Raw genomic sequence first — 20,598 nt, 5'->3', positions numbered from 1 at the left:
CTACAGATGAGGCTGGGGCGAGATGAGCTTGGGTAACCAGAAGCCAGGAGGGAAGGCGCGGCGAGCGCTCCGGGTGCTCGGGAGGCCGCGTCCCCGATGCCCGCCAGGGGGCGCCGTGCACCAGGGCCCAGGAAGGTCGCCTCCGCCCGCGGCGCCACCCGCGCTGCCCGGCAGGGGTCAGCCTCGCCGGGCCATCCCCGACCCAGCTGCTTCAGGCGCTCGACTCGCGGGGACCGCCCGCCGCGCCGCTTCCCCCCCCCCCCCCGCCCCCTCCCCCCCAGAGGCGCCGAGTAGCCGGGAGCTTGGTCCTGCCTGAGGATGCGGGGCCCTGGCTGCATACCCCCCGCCCTGCTCGCCCTCTCATCACACGGAGGCCGGGGGCAGGGTCACGGCCAGGGAGCCTGCGGGGCTAAAGGAGCCGGCCGAGAGCTCAGGAGCTGCCGCCGGGCGGCGAGAAAGGAGCTCCAGGCAGGCCCCGGGCGGCCGAGGCGAGGGAGGAGACGCCAGGCCCTGGTTCCAGGTGAGCAGCCCCGCCCGCTCTGCTGGAGGCCCCGCTCACCGCTGGCGGGAGATGTGGGTGCAAGTCCTGAAGCGCACGTGGCCAGGCCACTGCCACGCCCGAGAGACGGGTTTTCGTCGCCACCTCGGCCCTGGTGAAGCCTGTGACTGGAGTGCCTCCCAGTCCCACCGTGATGCCCACCTCGGGGCACAGCCAGGTGCCAGGCTAACGCGTGTGATCCACAGTGTGCTGAGAAGTGCTGACTGTCATTGCGATTGTCCGTGGTGGGGTGACGCCCGGGCAGGGTGCGCTGGCCTGGTTCCAGAAGACCTGGCCTCTCCAGCCCCCACAGGGCGGCCGTTTGCTGCGTGGCCCATGCCAGCGGCGGCTACTCCTGGCTGAGTCATTCCGAGACAAGCGTCCAGCCCGCGCTCTCTGCCGCCCTTCCCAGCGCTGCCCGGCAGGCCCCGGGAACTGTGCCCAGCTGTGCCCGCTTAGCTGGTGCATGACCTGCATTTGAACTTGCTGCAAAGAAAGGTGGGTGAGGGAAAGGCGAGGGCTGGGGTGAGAGTCTGGAGAGCAGTCTCCTGTCCCTTCTCCCCCCAAGGTCACTGTCCAGCTGGTGGGCAGAGCTCTGTCCCCAAGCCTCCTAAAGGAGAGGCTCACGCTGTAGGACCTTGTCACCACTATTGGCTGAGGTTGGTAAAGGTCACAGAGGTGGTTCCTGATAAAACTTCCCTAACCAGAGGTCTCCTGATGCAGCGTCCCCCCCAAAACACACACACACATCCACTCTCCATGGTGTGGATGGAGGTCAGTGAGGAGCAGGGACCTGTCCAGGCACACAGGCCTAGTTCACTGCCTCTCAGGGGAGGGGCCCGAGACCAGGAAGGAGATTGGATCATGGACCTGGCCAAGAGGAAAGAAAGAAAGAGAGGGAGAAAGGGAGGAAGGGAGGAGAGAAAGAAAAGAGAGAGAAAAGAAGGAAGGAAGGAAGGAAGGAAGGAAGGAAGGGAGGGAGGGAGGGAGGGAGGGAGGAAGGAAAGAAGGAAGAAAGAAATAAATAAATCAGCATGTCCAAGGAGAGGAACTAACATTCCCCCTCTTCCTCTGTCTCTCTCTCCCTCTCTCTCCTCTCACACAGCACACACTCACACACACACCACACCAGTGGGATGGTCTCATGTATCTTATCCTTAGGGCAACCTCACTGTGAGCACTGTATTTTGGAGCCCTTCTCCCCACCCTTGGTTGCAGTGGCTGGCATCCACTCTAGCATCCACCTCTTTTCCATACCAGCCGAGGTGGCTTTTACGAAGCCAACCTACCCTATTCCTGGTATAAGACCAGGTTGGCTTCAGTCAATCAGCACATTGCATTGGTTTGGGTGGTTCAGGGATGGGTGAGTGGCCCAATCAAGGCCATGAGGCCAGAAGAGAAGCTTGGAAGAGTAGGGAGGGGCAGTTTCCCAGCACTTCTGAGAGACACTGGAAGATAGGCTCTTTCTTTGTCTTGGTGGTGAAAGAAAGAGTATTAGTTCCTGAAGCGAGCTGGTGTCCAGCATTTTTTAATAATGAGGGGATTTTGTTGAGAATGAAGCAGGCATTCCAGAAGCAAACAGGAGAACTGGGAAAAAAAAAAAAAAACAGATTTGGTTAACATTGCCAAGCTGCTGGATCCAGTCATGCCTGAAGTCCACATTATGAGGGCTTTCCTACTCAAGGAACCAATAAATCCCCTCTTTTTAACTGGCTTTCTTGTTGTCTGCAGTTGAAAGTTTCTTACTTGGTGGTATTAGCTTTTTTGATCAAAGAGAAAATGGATATTTAGAAGGTATAAGGTTGCCAGATAAAATACAGGACACCCAGTTAAATCTGAATAGTGTTTCAGGTCAACTATGCATACCTTTTTAGCAGGTATTATGTTCCATGCAATATTTGGAACAGTTACACTGCAAAACTAACTGGGCATCCTATACCTTTTTTTTGCTAAATCTAGCCCATGTCTAAATTCCCAGCACTCGAAAAAGGAAAACCTGGACTTGGTCCTAGAGTTTTTAGTTCCAAAGCCCCCTGTACACCAGGTCGTGGGATGGGCTTCTTGCTCTCACTCCTCTCTGCCTGTGTACCTGTGGGCTCTTATCAGCCTTGCACTCCGGCCTTTGCAACCCAAATTACTGCTTACTTTGTGGCAAGGACATGCTGGCACCTTGGGTTTTGGCCCTTGCTGCTCTCTTCAAGCAGTTGAGTGCTTGACTGCTGCCTCCTTCCGCTCCTAACTGTCCCTGGTCACTCCCCAGAGGCTCAGGTTAGCCCCCTTCTCCGTGCTGTCCAACGCTCCCTTGAGAACATTAGCAGCAGGAACTGTCCACAGACCCCCAAGGCATGGGCCAAGATGACATTCCCCCAACACCGCCCACTGAGCACTGTCCGGCAGCCCAGGTTCTACCCTCCTGCAGTGGTGACAGCCCCAATTCCTGCACCCCCAAGCCCAGGTGTAGGAAGGATCTACCCTGCACTGAGCCACTGAGCACTAGCTATGCTTGTTTTATCTTTATAGCAGTGATTGGGTTTTAACTGCTTTCATGCTCTCTGCAATTGAAAGGTGTTTCACGTCACTGTCAATAAACGTGATGCAAGCTCAATAGAGCAGAGGAGACAAGGAGGGTGCTAGGAAGAAAATTCAGGTGCATGCCCTCCCAGGAGTCACTGCTCCATCTGAATCAATGCTGCCCTCATTTAGACAACATTGTATCCACCGCCTTGGAGCCTGCCTTTGCCTTAGACTGCCAGGACCACTATGTCAATGATGTTGATGGCTCCATAAACATCGCTTGGCTGTTTCATAATCGGGATTTTTCTTTTTGATTCTCCACAACTGTAAATTATGCTGTAATGATGCTAAATTTCCAGAAATGGAATGGAGAAGCCATGCCATGAGCAGCCTGTGTGCCTGGTGAGGGTCTCACATGGGGTGTTCTTGGACTTTGTCCCTCTGTGGGACTTGCTCTCCCCACTAACAGGACTGCTGTGCCCACCAGACGAAGACCATAATGCATCCTGGAAGTCATGCTGCAAATTTGCAGTGTCCTTTGTACTTATTTCTAAGGCTTTCTGGAAACCCAGCTCCCCTTAAATCCAGGTCAGCTCACGGAAAAAAACCAAATATAGCATCTGATGTGTGCTGAGGGCTTTGCTCACAAAGCCCCTTCTTTCCACTTCTCAATCCTCTGTTCTGAGGAGTGGTTGTCACTATCGTTCCCATTTTACAGATTTGAGGAACTGATACCCCAAGACCCCATGACTTGCTCAAGGCCATTCCAAGATCCCTAGATGCACTTATGCTTAATGAATTAATTCCTCACAGCAAGGCTTCTTGTTTAAAATCCAAGAAAATACCAGATAAAGGGCATTCTAAATATATTTATTTTCTATAGATGTGGATCTCCTGTTACTGGAAAACAGGAGTTAGCTTGTCTGCTTGAGGATGTGGTTGGTTCTTTATAAAAAGGATACAGAAGAAATTTGCACAGACTGCCAGCTTCATTATGCTGCCGACAGCTTCCAGCAAAAGGAGGACGTTTGCAGCCAGATATTTCAGTAAGAATTTTATTATGTTCTATGTGGGAAATGATTACCTTTGCATTTGACTTCTTGCTTGAGGATGGGGTCCCTGGAGGCTGTCTTGGTCTTGTGGCTGAGAGCATCAGGCAGCATCTGTGGTCAGGGTTCTGACCTCCTTCAGCTCCTGGCAATGGCTGATGGCACAACCCCCACCCCTGAACTAATGCAGCTGCTCTGTGTCTGCCTGAAAAACAGAGGCTTCAGGGTCCTGGGATCTATTGACTCAGGGTTCTGATTGCATTCAGAGTCTGTAAGGACCCCTATGTCCAAGGACTGCTGGGGCAGTCAGCAAGTCCTTCACAGGGGAAAGCTGTGTGCAGCTGAATGCTATTCTGTGTCCCTGCTTGGAAAGGATCCAGCCAAGGGGCTACTGGAGAAATAGTGAGGACACCTCAGTAATCCTCAGTAAAGTGTCTGGGAAGTAACTATTAGACCAAATGGGATGACTGTCTGTTTGCGTCCCTCAGTAAAGTGCCTGGGAGATAACTGTTAGATCAAGTGGGATGACTGTCTGTTTGGGTCACAGGCAGGTGCTGTTTTGGTGGGCTGTGCAGGTGAGGATTGGCTAGGTTATGCATGTGGGTCACAGGCAGGTGCTGACTGGGTGGGTTGTGCAGTTGCTGGTTGGGTGGGCTCTGCAGGTGAGGATTGGGTGGGTTGTGCAGGTGCTGGCTGGATGGACTATGCAGGTGATGAATTGATGGATTGTGCAGGCACTGACTGGGTGAGCCATGCAGGTGAGGATTCGGTGGCTTGTGCAGGTGCTGACTGGGTGGGTTGTGCAGTTGCTGGTTGGGTGGGCTCTGCAGGTGAGAATTGGGTGGGTTGTGCAGGTGCTGGCTGGGCAGACTATGCAGGTGATGATTGGCTGGGTTGTGCAGGTGCTGACTGGGTGGGTTGTGCATGTGCTGGTTGGGTGGGCTCTGAAGGTGAGGATTGGGTGGGTTGTGCAGGTGCTGACTGGGTGGGTTGTGCAGGTGCTGGTTGGGTGGGCTCTGCAGGTGAGGATTGGGTGGGCTATACAGGTGCTGACTGGGGGGGTTGTGCAGGTGCTGGTTGGGTGGGCTCTGCAGGTGATGATTGGCTGGGTTGTGCAGGTGCTAGCTGGGTGGACTATGCAGATGCTGACTGGGTGGGTTGTGCAGGTGCTGGTTGGGTGGGTTGTGCAGGTGCTGACTGGGTGGGTTGTGCAGGTGCTGGTTGGGTGGGCTACACAGGTGAGGATTGGGTGGGCTATACAGGTGCTGGCTGGGTGGACTATGCAGGTGATGATTGGGTGGGTTGTGCAGGTGCTGGCTACATGGGCTGTGTAGGTGATGGTTGGCAGTTGCTAGTCAGATCACATGCATGACCTGATGGGCTCAGGTATGAGATGTTGCCTGAGCCCCTACAGGACTGGTAAAGATTGGAAATTCTAGAAGCTAGTGGGTAAAATGCAGTCATGGACCTCAACCTCCACATTAAAATCACCCAAGGTGCATTTAAAAATCCCCAGGCTCCCCCTCCAGAGATGCAGGTTTAATTGGTCTTGGATGAATCCAACATATCAGCATATTTTTAAAGTCCCAGGTGATGTAATATAATGTGCTACCAGGTTCAGGATCCAGCGGACCAAGCCCAGGGTAGGCTCAGATTCCACAGAGCCCCTTTGCTGTGGTCTGAGTAGATATTCATGGGGTGAGGAGTAAAGCTCTGTGTTCATGAAGAACGGAGTGGGCTAGAAGCCAGGACCCCTGGGCTGGCCTCATGCTGCAGGCACTTCTCACACTGTCAACTTCCCTAGATCTCGCTTTCCACAGGAGAAAATAGGGGGTGGGGGAGCAGCTGAGATTAGCCTTTAACTCTGTTCAAGCCTGATACCTAATATCTCCAGTTATTATTTTCCCTGTGCTGGGTTTATTGCATTATATGACTTGGAAGGAACAGTCACTTGCTTTTGTAGGAGGTTCCAGCCATCAGATTTCTATGATGAAATAAATTCTTCCCCGGATTCATAGCATAGGTACAAATCCTTTGAGAAAGGGACAGAGGACATATTGCATGACATACCTGAACTTAATGAATTTGATTGAATTAATGTCTTTATCAAGATGAAATGTACATAACATGAAATTAACCATTTTGAAGTGTAAAAGTCAGTGACAATTCATACACTCACAATGTTGTGCAACCACCAGCTCCATTTAATTCCAAAATTTTTCCATCACCTTGTACCTATTAAGAGGTTGCTCCCTCTTCTCCACCCCAGGCAAACACTGATCTGTATTCTGCCTCCATGGATTTTCCAATTCTGGATTTGTTATGTAAATGGACTCATGCAATATGTATCCTTTTATGAAGCCTTGTGTCTGGCTTCTTTCACTTAGTATAATTTTTCCAAGGTTCATCCACATTCATTCCTTTTGACACTGGATTAATTTGTAAATGATTACCTAACCTCGAACTCTTTGACAACTCTGTAAAAATGGACTGGCAATGCCATTTCATGACAGGCTCCAGGAAAAAATAAAAAAGTCTCCAGCACAGGGGGAGGGGGCTTCTCCTCCCCATCCTTGGTCTCTCAGTTAGCACCTCTGTGTGTTTCTCTTTCTTCCCTCCACCTGCCACCTCCCAGTCTCTCTCTCTCTCTCTCTCTCTCTCTCTCTCTCTCTCTCTCTTCTCTCTCTCTCTCTCTTTCTCTCTCTCTCTTTCTCTCTCTCTCTTTCTCTTTCTCTCTCTCTCTCTCTGCTGTCGCCTGCCTCCCTCCCTCCCTCCCTCCCTCCCTTCTTCCCTCTGTCTTTCTCAGCTAATGGAGATTATGGAGAAACTTAAGTTTGCTTTTAACTGACATCTTCAGGGATTGAGGGCAAATGAAAGGTTCTTACAGATTAAATTGTACTGCTATACTTCATTTCTTCACTTTGTCCACAATCTTGCCACATAGAGAACGTACCAGCACTTTCCCTCCAGCAGGAGCCGTGGTGAGCCTCTTGACCTCTCACTTGGTGAGTTCTATGCTAAAGGTCTCACCCAGCAGTGAGCAGCACACTCAGCTCCATCACTGTGGGCCTCAGTTCCTCCTAGGGAACTCTCCTGCCAGCAGGACCAGCTGCAGCCTCTTTTCTCTTCAGCTCCCAAGCTTCAGACCACTGGTCTGCCTGGTTGTCTCCCAGGACTGCTGGCTTCTCCCTGTCTGACCCTCCTGGCACTCCCCACCCCAAGGAGCCACTGTGCCTCGGGATCACAGTGGAGAGAAAGACAGTGGCCTCTGCCCATACCCAGCCAGAGTGTCCAAAGAGAAGGAGAAGACGTCTCTGAACCAACCACTCCTGCAAATCCCCAAATCCCTGACCTGCACGCTAACGTCAGGACCAAGGCTGGGAGCAGCCTGGGGTAGGGAGGCTCCTTCGAAACCCTCTCCCATGCCTCCCTGACTCTGTGGCTGTCCTCACCTTGGCCTTTCCCAGAGAATACTCTCTCCCCCACTGCTGGCAGGGATGTAAGGGGACTGTGAGAACCCAGGTAGGGGGGCATGACTGTGTTCTGGGAGAATAGGAGACTCAGAGAGAGGGGCACTGAAGTGGTTGGAATGGGTTAATAACGGAGGAATGGTAGGTGGATGCTGTATTGAGAAACTTGGACTTGTTCTTGTGAGCCATAGGGAGCTATTGATGGTTATAAGCACAGACTGATCTGATGAGAATGTTCATAGGAATAATCAATAGGAATAATCACATGGCAGCGCGGTGAGAGGTCAGCTGTCACCTGGATCTTTGCAAAGGATCCTCCCCATTGCTCTTCTTCTTCCCACCCTTGGCCCTTCCATCTCTCCATACTACACCGAGCAAGACTCTTTGAACCTAAATCCAATCAGCACTGTCACACCTATGGGCATCCATGTTGCTCAACACATCCACACAGATGTCCAGGCCACTTATCGCACCTCTGTGGGCTGCCTGCCCTCCCCTGACACCTGCCTTGCCCATTGAAGGATCTCCTGCCAAGTGCCCCACACTCCCCCACCCCGCTGCCCCTGCTCTGCACCAGCAGTGCCAGCCTCCCTGCTGCTCTGGTGTTTGCATGCTCTGCCCACTCTCTGGACCATTGTTTCCCAGGACAGCCGCCTGGCCTACAGACTCACCTCCTTCAGATTTTTACCCAAAGCTTTTATTAAGGCTTTCTCTGACCACCTGGGTGAGTCTGAATGGGCTGAGTTACACAACCACCGGGTCACAGGTCACCTGGGTGAGTTGAGGGGTGGATCCTGCCCTGTCAATCACAGTGACTCAAAGACCCAGGCTGACGTTGCCAGACCAGAGGCCCCAGAAATAGTGAGCTCATGAATGGTCTCATGTCAGCAGTTAAATCCTCAGTCTGGAAGGAACACACATCACACTCTGCTCACAACTGTCCCACGCTAATCACTGCCCCAATCACCTGCAAGGGGCCCAGGAAGAGCAGTCCCACCACATCCTGGGGGCCTGGAGGTTTTAATGACCACACTAATTGAAACCCCACCCTGCCTTCCCATACTCCTTTCCCAGTTTTTTTCTTCATAGCATTGGTTATTATCATATTCTATGTATTTTAACAGCCTTATTGATATGTAAGTTACATGCAATAAAATTCACCCATTCGAGGTTCACAGCTAAATTATTTTAACTACATTCATAGAGTTGTAAAACCATCATTACAATCCAGTTTTAGGGCATTTCCAGCACCTCAAGAAATTCCCTCAAGCCCATCTGCAACTGATCCTCCCTCCCAACCCCAGCCCAAGGAAACCATTTATCTGCTTTTTGTCTTCATAAATGTGCCTGTTCTGGGCATTTTCTATAAATGGAAGCATAATCTGTGTAGTGTGTTGCACTGGGCTTCTTTCATGTACCATAAGGTTTTGAGGGTCATTCATGTTCTCGTGTGAATCAGTGATCAGTGTGTTCCTTTGTGGCTGAGTAATACTCCCTTGTAGGGATATACATTTTGTTTCTCCACTCACCCATTGATGGACTTTTGGGTTGTTTTTGGATTGGGTTTATTATGAATGATGCTGCTATTAGCACTCCCATGCATGTGTTTCTGTGAACTCATGCTTTCATTTCTCTTACTGGGTCATATGGTAGGTTTATGTTTAATTTTTAAGAAACTGTCAAAATGTTTTCTGAAATATCTGTACCATTTTACATTCCCACCATCTTACAATCCCACCTCGCACATAAGGGTCCCAATGTTTCCACATCCTCACCAACACTTGCTATTGTTTTATTACAGTCATCCTAGTGGGTGTAAAGTGGCATTTTATTGGGGATTTGATTTGCATTTGCTTAACCATTAATGATGTTGAATGTACTTTCCTGTGCTTATTAGCCATTTGTATGTCTTTTTATTTCTTTTTTTTTTTTTTTTTTTTTTTTTCTGATACTGAGTTTTGTTCTTGTCGCCCAGAGTGGAGTGCAATGGCGTGATCTTGGCTCAATGCAACCTCTGTCTCCGGGTTCAGGCAATTCTCCTGCCTCAGCCTCCTGAGTAGCTGGGATTACAGGCACCCATCACCATGCACAGCTAGTTACGGTATTTTTAGTAGAGATGGGGTTTTACCATGTTGGCCAGGCTGGTCTCAAACTCCTGACTTCAGGTGATCCATCCCCCTCGGCCTCCCAAAGTGTTGGGATTACAAGTATAAACCACCACACCCGGCCTGTTTGTATGTCTTCTTTGGTAACATACCTATTTAAATTTTTTGCCCATTTTTAAATCAGGTTGTCTGTCTTATTAGAGTTGTAAGAATGTTTACATGTTCTAGATACAAATCTATTATCAGATATATAATTTGCCTATATTTTCTCCTAGTCTGTGGCTTGACTTTCAATTTTCTTAATGGTGTACTTAAATTTTAAAGTGCAAAATATCTTAATTTTGTTGAAGTTCAGTTTTTCTATCTTTTCTTTTATGAATCCTGCTTTTGACGTGATATCTAAGAGTCCGCCTAACCTAACATCACAAACACTTTCTCCTGTGTTTGTTTCTAGAAGTTGTATAGTTTTAGCATCTACATTTAGAGCTAAGATCCATTTTGAGTTAATTTTTGTATATAGTATGAGGTAAAGTCAAAGGGTTGTTCTGTTGCTTGTTTGTTCGAAGGGTTTTAGTTGTTGTTGTTATTGCTGCTGCAGTTTTGCTTATGGATAGTCAATTGTCCCAACACCATTTGTTAAAAGATTTTCCTTTCCCCACTGAATTGCCCAACCTCCTTTTTGAACTATCAACTAGCCACAAATATTGGGGTTTACTTCTGGATTCTCAATTATATTCTATTGACCTGTAGCCTATCTTTGTGCCTATACCATACTATCTTAATTACTGTAACTTTGGAGAAAATGTAAAAATAGGTAGTCTGTAACTTTATCCTTTTACAAAATTATGTTGCCTATTCTGGGCCCTTTGTGTTTTTATATAAAATTTCAAATTAGCATGCCAATTTCTCCACCCCATAAAAGGTTTCTGAGATTTTGATAGGAATCACATCGAATTTGTAGATTCATTGGAAGATAATTGCCATCCTGCAATATTGATTCTTTAACTTCATGAAGAAAGAAATGTACTTCTAATTATTTATATCTTCTTTATCTTCTCTCAGAAGTGTTTTATGCATGTCTTCACATCATTGTTAAATTTATTTCTAAATAGTTTATTCTTTTTGATACTATTGTGAATGGTGTTGTTTTCTTAATTTCATTTATGGAGTTTTTGTTGCTGATGTGTGGTGTAGGTATACAATTGGTTTTTGCTATGTCCATCTTGTATCCTGAGACTTTGAAAAACTTATTAGCTCCAGCAGTTTTTTAAATTAATTCTTGTGATAATTTTCCAAATACAGTATCATATCCTCTGCAGATAAAGACAGATTTCCTTCTTCCTTTCCAATCTGGCTTTAAATTTATCTCTCTCTTTCGCTCCTTCCCTCTCCTGACCCTCTTTTTCCCCTTTTTCTCTCATTGTCTATTGTACTGGATGGAATAATACAGTATATTGTTGACTAGAAGTGGAGAAAGTGGCTATCTCTGCCTTTGTCCTTATTTTAAGGGGAAAGCATTCAGTATTTTCATGGTTACATATGATATTGGTCTCTGGGTTTGTCACAGATACCCTTTAACATATTAACTAATTTCCCTTCTACTCCTAGTTTGTTGAGAGTTGTTGTTTTTTTAAAATCATGAATGGCTATTGGATTTTGTCAGATGCTTTTCTGCATCCATTAGATGATTATATGGGTTTTGTCCTTTATTCTATTTGTATTAGTAAAATATATAGATGTATAATAGATGTACAACATTAATTGATTTTTTCAGGTGTCAAACTAATGTTGCATTCCTGGGATAAATCCCATTGAGTCATGGTGTGTAATCCTTTTTATATCTTGCAGAGTTTACTTTGCCAATATTTTCTTGAGCATTTTTATATGTGTTAATGAGGGATATTAGCATTGTAGTTTTCTTTTTGTAGGAGGTCTTTGTCTAGCTTTAATATCAAGGTAATACTGGCCTCATAGAATGAGTTGGAAAGTGTTCTCTCCTCATTTTCCGAAAGATGTTGTGAAGCATTGGTGTTATATCTATTTATATGTCTCTAGCAGGAGGTGGGGGCACATGCATGTATATGTATGATAATTTCTGTCTTTGTTGGCATAAAGTTGTTCATAGTGTTCTTTGATAAGTCTTTTTAATTTCAGTTGAGTTGATATTATGCCCCCTTTTTCATTACTGATTTTTTATTCTTGGTCAGTCCGGATAAAAGCTTTTCCATTTTGTTAATCTTTTCAACAAGCTAACTTTTGGTTTCATGGATTTTCTCTAATGTTTTACTGTTTTCTAGCTCATTGATTTTTTATTTCATTTTATTTCTCTTTATTATTTCCTTTTCTGCTTGATTTAGATTTACTTTCTAATTTTTCTAGTTTCTTGACGTGAAAGCTTAGCTTATTGATTTGAGCCTTTATATTCTGATATAGGTGTTTAAAGCTATAGATTTCCTTATAGTGATTTCGCTGTATACCATAAATATTGGCATATTGTTTTTCATTTTCATTCCATTCAAAATATGTTCCAACTTCCCTTCTGATTTCCTGTGTGACATGTGGGTGATTTAGTAGTGTGTTGTTCAAATTCCAAATATTTGAGGGTTTCCAAAATTTCTTTCTGTTGTTATTTCTGATTTAATTCCAAGATAGATAATGTACTTTGTATGATTTAAATTTTTAAATTGATCAGGACTTGTTTTATGGCCTACCATAGGTCTCTCCCAGAGAATATTCTAAATATACTTGAAAATAATGTATATTCTGTAGTCATTGTGAGGAGTGCCCTATGTATGTTGATTGGGTCAAATTAGTTGATACTGTTGTTCAAGACTTCTATATAGTTGCTGATATTCAGTCTAGTTGCTCTATCAATTATTGAGATTGGGATCTGGAAATTTCCAACTGTAATTAGTCCTTTGTTTCTCCTTCAATACTGTCTGTTTTTGCTTCATGCATTTTGGGGCTCTCATGTTATCTCCATACATTTATAATTGTTATAACTTCCTAATACCGTTACTGTTTTTCATTGTTAAATGTTCCTCTTTTTCAAAATGTTTCTTTTTCTTTTTCTTTTTATTTATTTATTTATTTTTTGAGACAGAGTTTTGCTCTTGTTGCCCAGGCTGGAGTGCAATGTCATGATCTCGGCTCACCGCAACCTCTGCCTCCCAGGTTCAAGTGATTCTCCTGCTTCAGCCTCCCGTGTAGCTGGAATTATAGGCATGTGCCACCACACTCAGCTAATTTTGTATTTTTAGTAGAGATGGGGTTTCTCCATGTTGTTGAGGCTGGTCTCCAACTCCTGACCTCAGGTGATTCACCTGCCTCAGCCTCCCAAAGTGCTGGGATTACAGGCATAAGCCACCACACCTGGCCCAGAATGTTTCTTTCCTTAATGTATATTTTACCATATATTAACATGACCAGTTCCAGGTGTCTTATGATTACTGTTGTGTGGCATGTATTTTTCTATTCTTTTTCTTTTAATCAGTTTGTGTCTTTGAATCTATAATGTTAGACAACATACAAATGGATCTTGCCATTTTATGGAGATGGTCTTTGTATTTTCATTGAGGTATTTAGACCATTCACATTTAATATAATTATTGATACGTTTGAATTTACATTTGCCATTTTATAATCTGTTTTCTATATGTCTTCTCTTTTTTGTTCCTGTTTTTCTTTTACCATCTTTTGTGTGAGATAGATATTTTCTAGTATACCATTTTAATTTTTCTATTCTTTACTGTATTTTTGTGTCATCTTAGTGTTTGCTATAGAGATTACAATATGCACTTTACCTTAATCTACTTCAGATTAATAATTCCAGTAAAATGTAGAAACTTTTGCTCCAAAACAGCTCCATTTTATCCATTTTCCTTTGTGCTATTATTGTTTTGGGCTTATCATATATAACATTTATAACATTTATATATGATAAACCCAAAAATACACTGTTATAACTATGGCTTTATACACACTATGTCTTTAAAAGATGTTAAAAGGAAAAATAAATTTATGGGACCTTCAGATTAACCCACATGTTTTTCATTTATTCCTATAGATTCAAGTTACTGCATAGTAAAACTCCTCTCAGCTTAAAAAATTTCCTTTAATGTCTTATAACATAGATCAACTAGCAAGGAACTCTGTCTTTGTTTTTATGGAAATATCTTTATTTTGCCTTCATTTTGAAGGATGTATTTTTTGATATAGAATTTTTAGTTAACAGTTTGTATTTTTCTTTCAGCACTTTGAATATGTCCTCCCACTTCTGGCCTTCACTGTTTCAGATGAGAAGGCAACTGTTAATTGTGTCAGTACTCCCTTTCATGCAACAAGACGTTTTTCTTTTGCTGCTTCAAGATTTTCTCTTTGACTTTCAAGAGTTTGTCCTAATGTGCTGAGGTATAGATCTCTTTGTATTTATCCTACTTTGGATTCTTTGAGATAATTATACATGAAAATAATGTTTTTCATCAAATTTAGGAAGTTGTCAGTAATTATCTTTTTCAAATAGTTTTCCTGTCTCTTTCTTCTTTGTCTCCTTCTGTCTGGGATTTGCATTACACATATGTTGGCATGCTTTATGTTGCTTTACAGATCTCTGAAAGTATTTTCTTTGTGCTCCAATTTTTAAAATTGTTTTGTGTTCTTCAAGTTCGTTAATTTCTATAGGTCTGTCTTTACATTCACCTGTTCTTTCTTCTCCTTCCTCAAGTCTTCTGATGAGCTCCTTCAGCAAATTTTTTTTTTTTTTTTTTTTTGAGGCGGAGTCTCGCTCTGTGGCCCTAACTGGAGTGCAGTGGCCAGATCTCAGCTCACTGCAAGCTCCGCCTCCCGGTTTACGCCATTCTCCTGCCTCAGCCTCCCAAGTAGCTGGGACTACAGGCGCCCGCCACCTCGCCCGGCTAGTTTTTTTGTATTTTTTTTAGTAGAGACGGGGTTTCACCGTGTTAGCCAGGATGGTCTCGATCTCCTGACCTCGTGATCCGCCCGTCTCGGCCTCCCAAAGTGCTGGGATTACAGGCTTGAGCCACCGCGCCCGGCCGCAAATTTTTATTTTAGTTATTGAATGTTCAATTCAAGAATTTCCATTTGGTTTTAAACATTTTCTATCTCATTGAAATTCTCTATGTATTGATTTATTATTGTCCTATGTCCCCGTAATTCTTTAATCATGTTTCTTTAAGTTTTTTAAAAACATATTTACAGTAGCTATTTCAAAGTCTCTGCTAAATCCAAAATCTGGCAATACTCAAAGAGTTAGTTGCAACTGACTTTTTTTTTTTTTACATATGAGTCACACTTTTCCTTTGTACTTCTCTTTTGTTTTTTGGTTGTTAGAAATTGGGCATTTTAGATAACATATTTTAAGAACCCTAAATTCTGATTTTCTCACATGATTAATGTTGTTGTTAAATTGTTCATTTGTTTAATAACTTGCCTGGCCTAAATCTGTGAAATTTGTCTCCCTCACAGAACATAGCAACTAATATCTGTTATATTTGCCTTTATTCTTGCTTGTACCTTTAAACCTGCCTTCCTAAGGGTCACTGTTGTTGCTGTGTAATTTAGTAATCAGCCAATGATGAGACAGATGTCATATACAAACCATAAGCCAGTAAATCCTCTATTTTCTGCCAACAGATCTGTGCATGGGTAGGGAAATATTCTCAAAGTTCATATATAACATTTATAACATTTATACATGATAAGCCCGAAAATATACTATTATAGCTTTATACATACTATGTCTTTAAAAGATGTTAAAAGGAAAAATACATTTATCAGAACTTCTTATTAACCCACATGTTTTTCATTTATTCCTATAGATTCAGGTTACTGCATAGTGAAATTCCATTCAGCTTAATGGAATTTTAGGTTGTTTTCAAGACTGCCTTGGCTTTTACTTTTTGTTGGACCTTTCATGTCACCTCTGCACATGCCCTTGGCCTTAGAGTTGGCAAGAATGTGTGGATACTTTGAGCCATCTTTGGTCTCCACTGCACATGCATACAGTCCAAGCCAGGAACATATTTGCCCCAACCTTGACTGCAACCTCAGACTAATTGAGCATTGGTCCTCCCCATTCACTAGCTGCCAATATTGTCAGTTCTACTGACAATCATAATTGAATAAGCAACTTTGGACTACATCAGCAAAATTGCTACTCCCTATGACAATGCCCAACTCTGACAGAACCTCTGTAAGGACTGAGCTTAGAAAAGTGGGATAGGAATTGCCCTAACAAAAAGTACAAGAGTGCAAAGCAGACTTGTTCTGTTCTTACTCAAAGTTTAACAGTTTTTCAAGCATAAGCACTTTTCTGATTGTTGCATGTCTTTGGTCAATTTCCAGAGTACAGAAATGGTTGTTTTTATCAGTTTTTTCAAGCTTTATAGTTGTGTTTTGGGGAGAGAATTTGCTGACTTCATCATTTAGCCATAGCTGGAAGTCCTGCCTTTTACTTTTTTATTTCAAGTTTCCCATACCCCCTTTCTTATTAGGATATAGGCATGATCTTGCAGGCATTATTGCCACTATCCCTTTGCTCATTATTTAAGCACCACTAGAATTAGGAGGAGAAGGGGAAGGTTAAAGTTAGAGCTCTTTTGCACAGTGCCTAGGATTATGACTGGCACATAATATATGTTTAATAGTTGTTTGTGAATAAATATTATTCATAGAATGAATAAATAGCATGAAAGTGGGACTAATGGTGGTCAGGTGACCTTCCTGAGGGCTTGAGTAAATAAGAATATAGAGGGAAAAGGAGGTTCAAGAGATACTGGGAAGAAAAATGGACAACACTTGACAGTACTGGGCAGGGGAATACTGTCAGTACTGGACAGTACTGGACAGTACACTCAGGTGTCTGGGGTTTCTAGCTGGATAATGGGATGATTAGTTTTGGTGGTACAAGGTAATCCTGCAGAAGCCAGGGCCCTTCATCATTAAGCTAAACACACACACACACACACACCCCTGGTCCGGGAGTTGAAGAAGTTGCCCAAGGCTTCATGGGAAGGTGGAACAATGGCAGGCCCAGCTGCTGCTTCACACTGATGAGGTGAGTCCACAATGATGAGGTGAGGCAGCAATGTATGTCTCCCAAATCCCCCCAAGAATCTCCCTGTGGCACAGACTTATAGGAAAGATACACAAAAGGGAATCCTGGGAAGTGTAATTCAACCTAACCAAGTTGCATTATGAAGCAGCTACAAGACCTCATTCTGCAGTTTCTATTAGGGGAAAACAATGGAAGATTGGAAGCCATTCTAAGATTCTAAGGGAATGGCTCTAGGAGGGGTAGTGGATGGGCAGAGGGAGAAGAGACCAGAGCAGGGAGAGTAACTAGTCAGGAGACTACTTAAGCAGTCCAAGGAAAGCTTATGAGAATATAGGCCAAAAGAGTGGTGGTAGAGACATAACAGAGTCTAAGAAGATGGAATGCACAAGTGGCTGGCAGCATGTGGAAAAGGGGGAGAAAGAAGGTAAGTTGAGGCCAGCCTACTGGCTTTGGCAGTGAGGAAGATGGAGACATCTTGTTGGGAGGGGAATGTAGGTGAAGGGATAGGTGAAGTGAGGATACTTTGTACCTTTTCTTATTGACTTTTCCAGCAGGTTCTCTCTTCTTTTCATCCCGTCTCACTGACCCCAGCACCATCCATTCACCCATTCATCCACCCACCCATCTACTCATCCACCATCCATCTCTCCATCTATCTATCCATCTATTCACCCATTTGCCATCCATCCATTTACCCACCCATCCACCATTTATCCATCCATCTACCCATCTATCCATCCATTTACCCATTCATCCATCCATTTATACATCCACCAGTCATTCATCTACCCATCTCTTTACCATCCATCCATCTAGCCACCCATCTACCATCCATCCATCTACCTAAAAATCCACCCATTCACCCACCCATCCACCCACTCATTCACCATTCATCCATTTGCTATTCATCTGCCACTCATTCATTCACCATCCATCCATCCATCTGTATACCTGTGTCCCCTGTCAGCTGTCTCTGGACAACAGCTCTGTGAGTGACGAATGACACCTATTGCATGGCCTCACACAAGCAATAATTCACGGATCCTTTCTACCCCTTGTCCCCCACCTCAACACAATAGTTGGAGCCTGTCTCCATCTGCAGCTTCAGAACTGAGGATGCCCAGGGCAGTTAACTCTCAGTGGCGTTTATCTAAAGGCCTGGTTGGCTTCTGGGGAGATCAGCTTCTCAGAGACTGGCCTGGCAGGGATAGCAGCAATGTGTATGCAGGCAGCTTTTCTGATTGTCCCAACAACCCACTCTGGCCCTTCACACTGGAGCTCTCAGAATAAAGCTGAAGTCCTGGCTATCACGAGGAAGCCTCTCAGACTCCAGCCCTCCCTGATATGTCTTCTGCCCACCCCAGTGTACTATTCCAACTTGTTACCTTTTACTTTCATATCCTGATTCTACAAGTGGCTCTGCTTCCTGGACCCTTTGTCCTGTCCCTTCTGACTTCCCTCCCAGCACTCTGGATTTTGCATGCCAGTCAACGTCTGGGCTTTGCCTGCCCACTTCGTGGCCTCTTTGTGGTTACTTCAAGTGAAAACTCCTCGCTGGTCTCCCACTGTCCTACCAGTGATGACTACAGCAATGGGTCTTGAGCTGGTACTGTTTGCCAGCAGTCATGGCTCTAAAGCTTGGACACACATAACACGTGTAGAGATATAGCCCCTTCTTTCTAGGAGATCTTGGTCCGCAAAAGGGCAGGGCTGTGGTGCAGGGGATATAAGAAGCAGCCAGAAACAGGAGGATCCTGATGCAACCCAGGGGTTCAAGGCAGGGTCCCAGAGCAAGGAGAATCCCTGTTGGCTCTTGGAGCCTGGGCAGGAGCAGCCCAGTGGGCAGACTCAAGCAGACATTCCTGGAAGAGGACCAGGGCCATGCCACAAGCTCTAAGGGCTCCATCCTGCTCACCCCAGTCTTCTTGCACAAGCACCAAGCATGGGACACAGGCACACAGACAGCATGGACGCAGGGCTGGGCTGGAAATACCCAGACACCCCGAATGTCTCCTTTATGCAGTGTCCCCACAGCTAACATGCCTTTATCAACAGCCACTGGAGAAATACTGAAGCTGTGCAGGGCAGAGGAAGAGGGAACAGCTGTGTCATTAACCCCTTAGCCCCCATGCCTCTCCAGGATGCTCACCTGCACCTGACAGCACAGGACCCCTGAGAAATGAGTCTGAAGATGGAGATTTTCCTTCTTCTTTCTTTAATAAAAAGAGATAGAGTAAGGACCTGATGCTACCACCAGACTAAAAATAATAATAAATAACAGCATTGAGATCACCTTGCATAGTTTACAACTCTCTTCAATATCCACAAGGGTGATGTCATTTAATTCCTGTAGACAGCTTGCAAGATATTAATGTTTCCATTTTACAGAGGAGAAAACTGAAGTTCAAAAGTGCAGTCCTTCCATCCTGCTTCCCCAGCCAGGAAGTGGTTTAAGTTTATGTTGTCCAATAGCAGAGCCTAAGACAAGGGCTTGGGTGCAGGTGGTTTATTTGGGAGGTGATGCCAGGAAGCAGGACTGATGGGGCAAAGCATGACACCAGGAAAGAGGGGAGGCCAGTGTGAGGGGCATAATGAAGGTTGCTGCTGTTCCAAGACTCACTTCCACAGTGACTCTGGGAAGAGTGCAGACTCCCCTGCCATGAGCCTGGAAGGTGAGAGGGTAGGGCTTACCCAGCCCCCTTTCTCCCTTGGCTGAGGGCCACCCCAGGGGTGTGGACACCCAGCCCTTCTGGACTGCATTTGTTTGTCCAGGGCTCCAAGGTCCCTGTGGCTTCAGAGAAAGCCCAGGCCTGAGAGCCTGGAGTGGGAAGCCGTCAGTGGGCTCACCCAAGAGGGGATGTTTCACCACAGCCGTGGCTGAACTTAGAGCTGGCCAAGGGACTGGGACAAGTTACGGGGCACCCAAAGCTGTGCTGCAAGTTATGACCTAAACCCTAGGCATTTTTCTCTTGCCAACCTTGGAGGAGTATGAAACTAGTCATGCCCGGGGAGACAGGGAGTTGGGATCCAGGGAAACACCAGGCCCAGTGCGGAAGTGGGGGTAGGGGCAACAAGAGACAGAGAGGCCCAGAAACAAGATGAAGTGCTTCATTCATGATGGACCCAGAAGGAGTCCTGCCTCCAAGAGTCTCCCATGGGTGCTGGAATTCCCTTGTTCACACTGAGGAAGAGGGAGGGCAGGTACATGAGTCTACTTGGGCTGCCATGACAAAGTACCTCGGGCCACGGGGCTTTCACAACACACATGTATTTCTCCCCATTTTGGAGGCTGGAAGTCTAAGATCAATGTGTCAGCAAGCTTCTTTCTCCTCTCTCCTTAGCTTGTAAATATCACCTTCTCCCTCTGTTTTCACACAGTCAGTGTCTGTGTCCTTATCTCCTCTGCTTATAAGAACTCCAGTCATATTGGACTAGGGCCCACCCTAATGGCCTCATTTTAACTTAATCACTCATTTTAACTTTGATCATTAAAGGCCCTATCTCCAAATACAGACACTTTCTGTATGGGGCAGTGGGGGTTAGGCTTCAGCATGAACTGAGGTGGGGGGACATGATTCAGCCCTCTTGCTTTCCTGGGCTCAGAAACTGTCAGCCCTGAGAAGCAGAGGAGAGTCTATGCCAAGGAATAGGCTGGGCAGAGCCTCAGAGAGTGTCTAGACAGATGCTCTGCCAGCCACACTGCCCTCCAGGGAGCCAAGCGGAAGCCCAGGCTCACCCACCCCCAGCCACAGAACCAAATAAGGGCTGAGTCAGCGGCTCTTCTTAGAGACCCTGACTACAATGTTTCCTACAATGTTTTCTGTTTCTGCACATCTGGGAGAAATGA

At 45.3% G+C, this 20,598-nt stretch overlaps 1 protein-coding gene across 1 annotated transcript in view; it reads left to right on the top strand.

Annotated features, from left to right (window-relative positions):
* Positions 1 to 273: 273 nt before the first annotated feature.
* The window catches only part of ARHGAP22 (Rho GTPase activating protein 22), a 221,858-nt gene continuing 201,533 nt past the window's right edge, over positions 274 to 20,598 (top strand). Inside the window, exons 1-2 of the mRNA XM_033208776.1 lie at positions 274 to 520; positions 3,936 to 4,098. Of these exons, the coding sequence (XP_033064667.1) occupies positions 4,047 to 4,098 (52 nt within the window). The 5' untranslated portion in view covers positions 274 to 520; positions 3,936 to 4,046. The remainder of the gene's footprint in view (positions 521 to 3,935; positions 4,099 to 20,598) is intronic.

Source organism: Trachypithecus francoisi, unplaced genomic scaffold (assembly GCF_009764315.1).
Source record: "Trachypithecus francoisi isolate TF-2019V2 unplaced genomic scaffold, Tfra_2.0 Lachesis_group9, whole genome shotgun sequence".
NCBI lineage: Eukaryota > Metazoa > Chordata > Mammalia > Primates > Cercopithecidae > Trachypithecus > Trachypithecus francoisi.
This window is presented reverse-complemented; position numbering and strand designations above follow the sequence as displayed.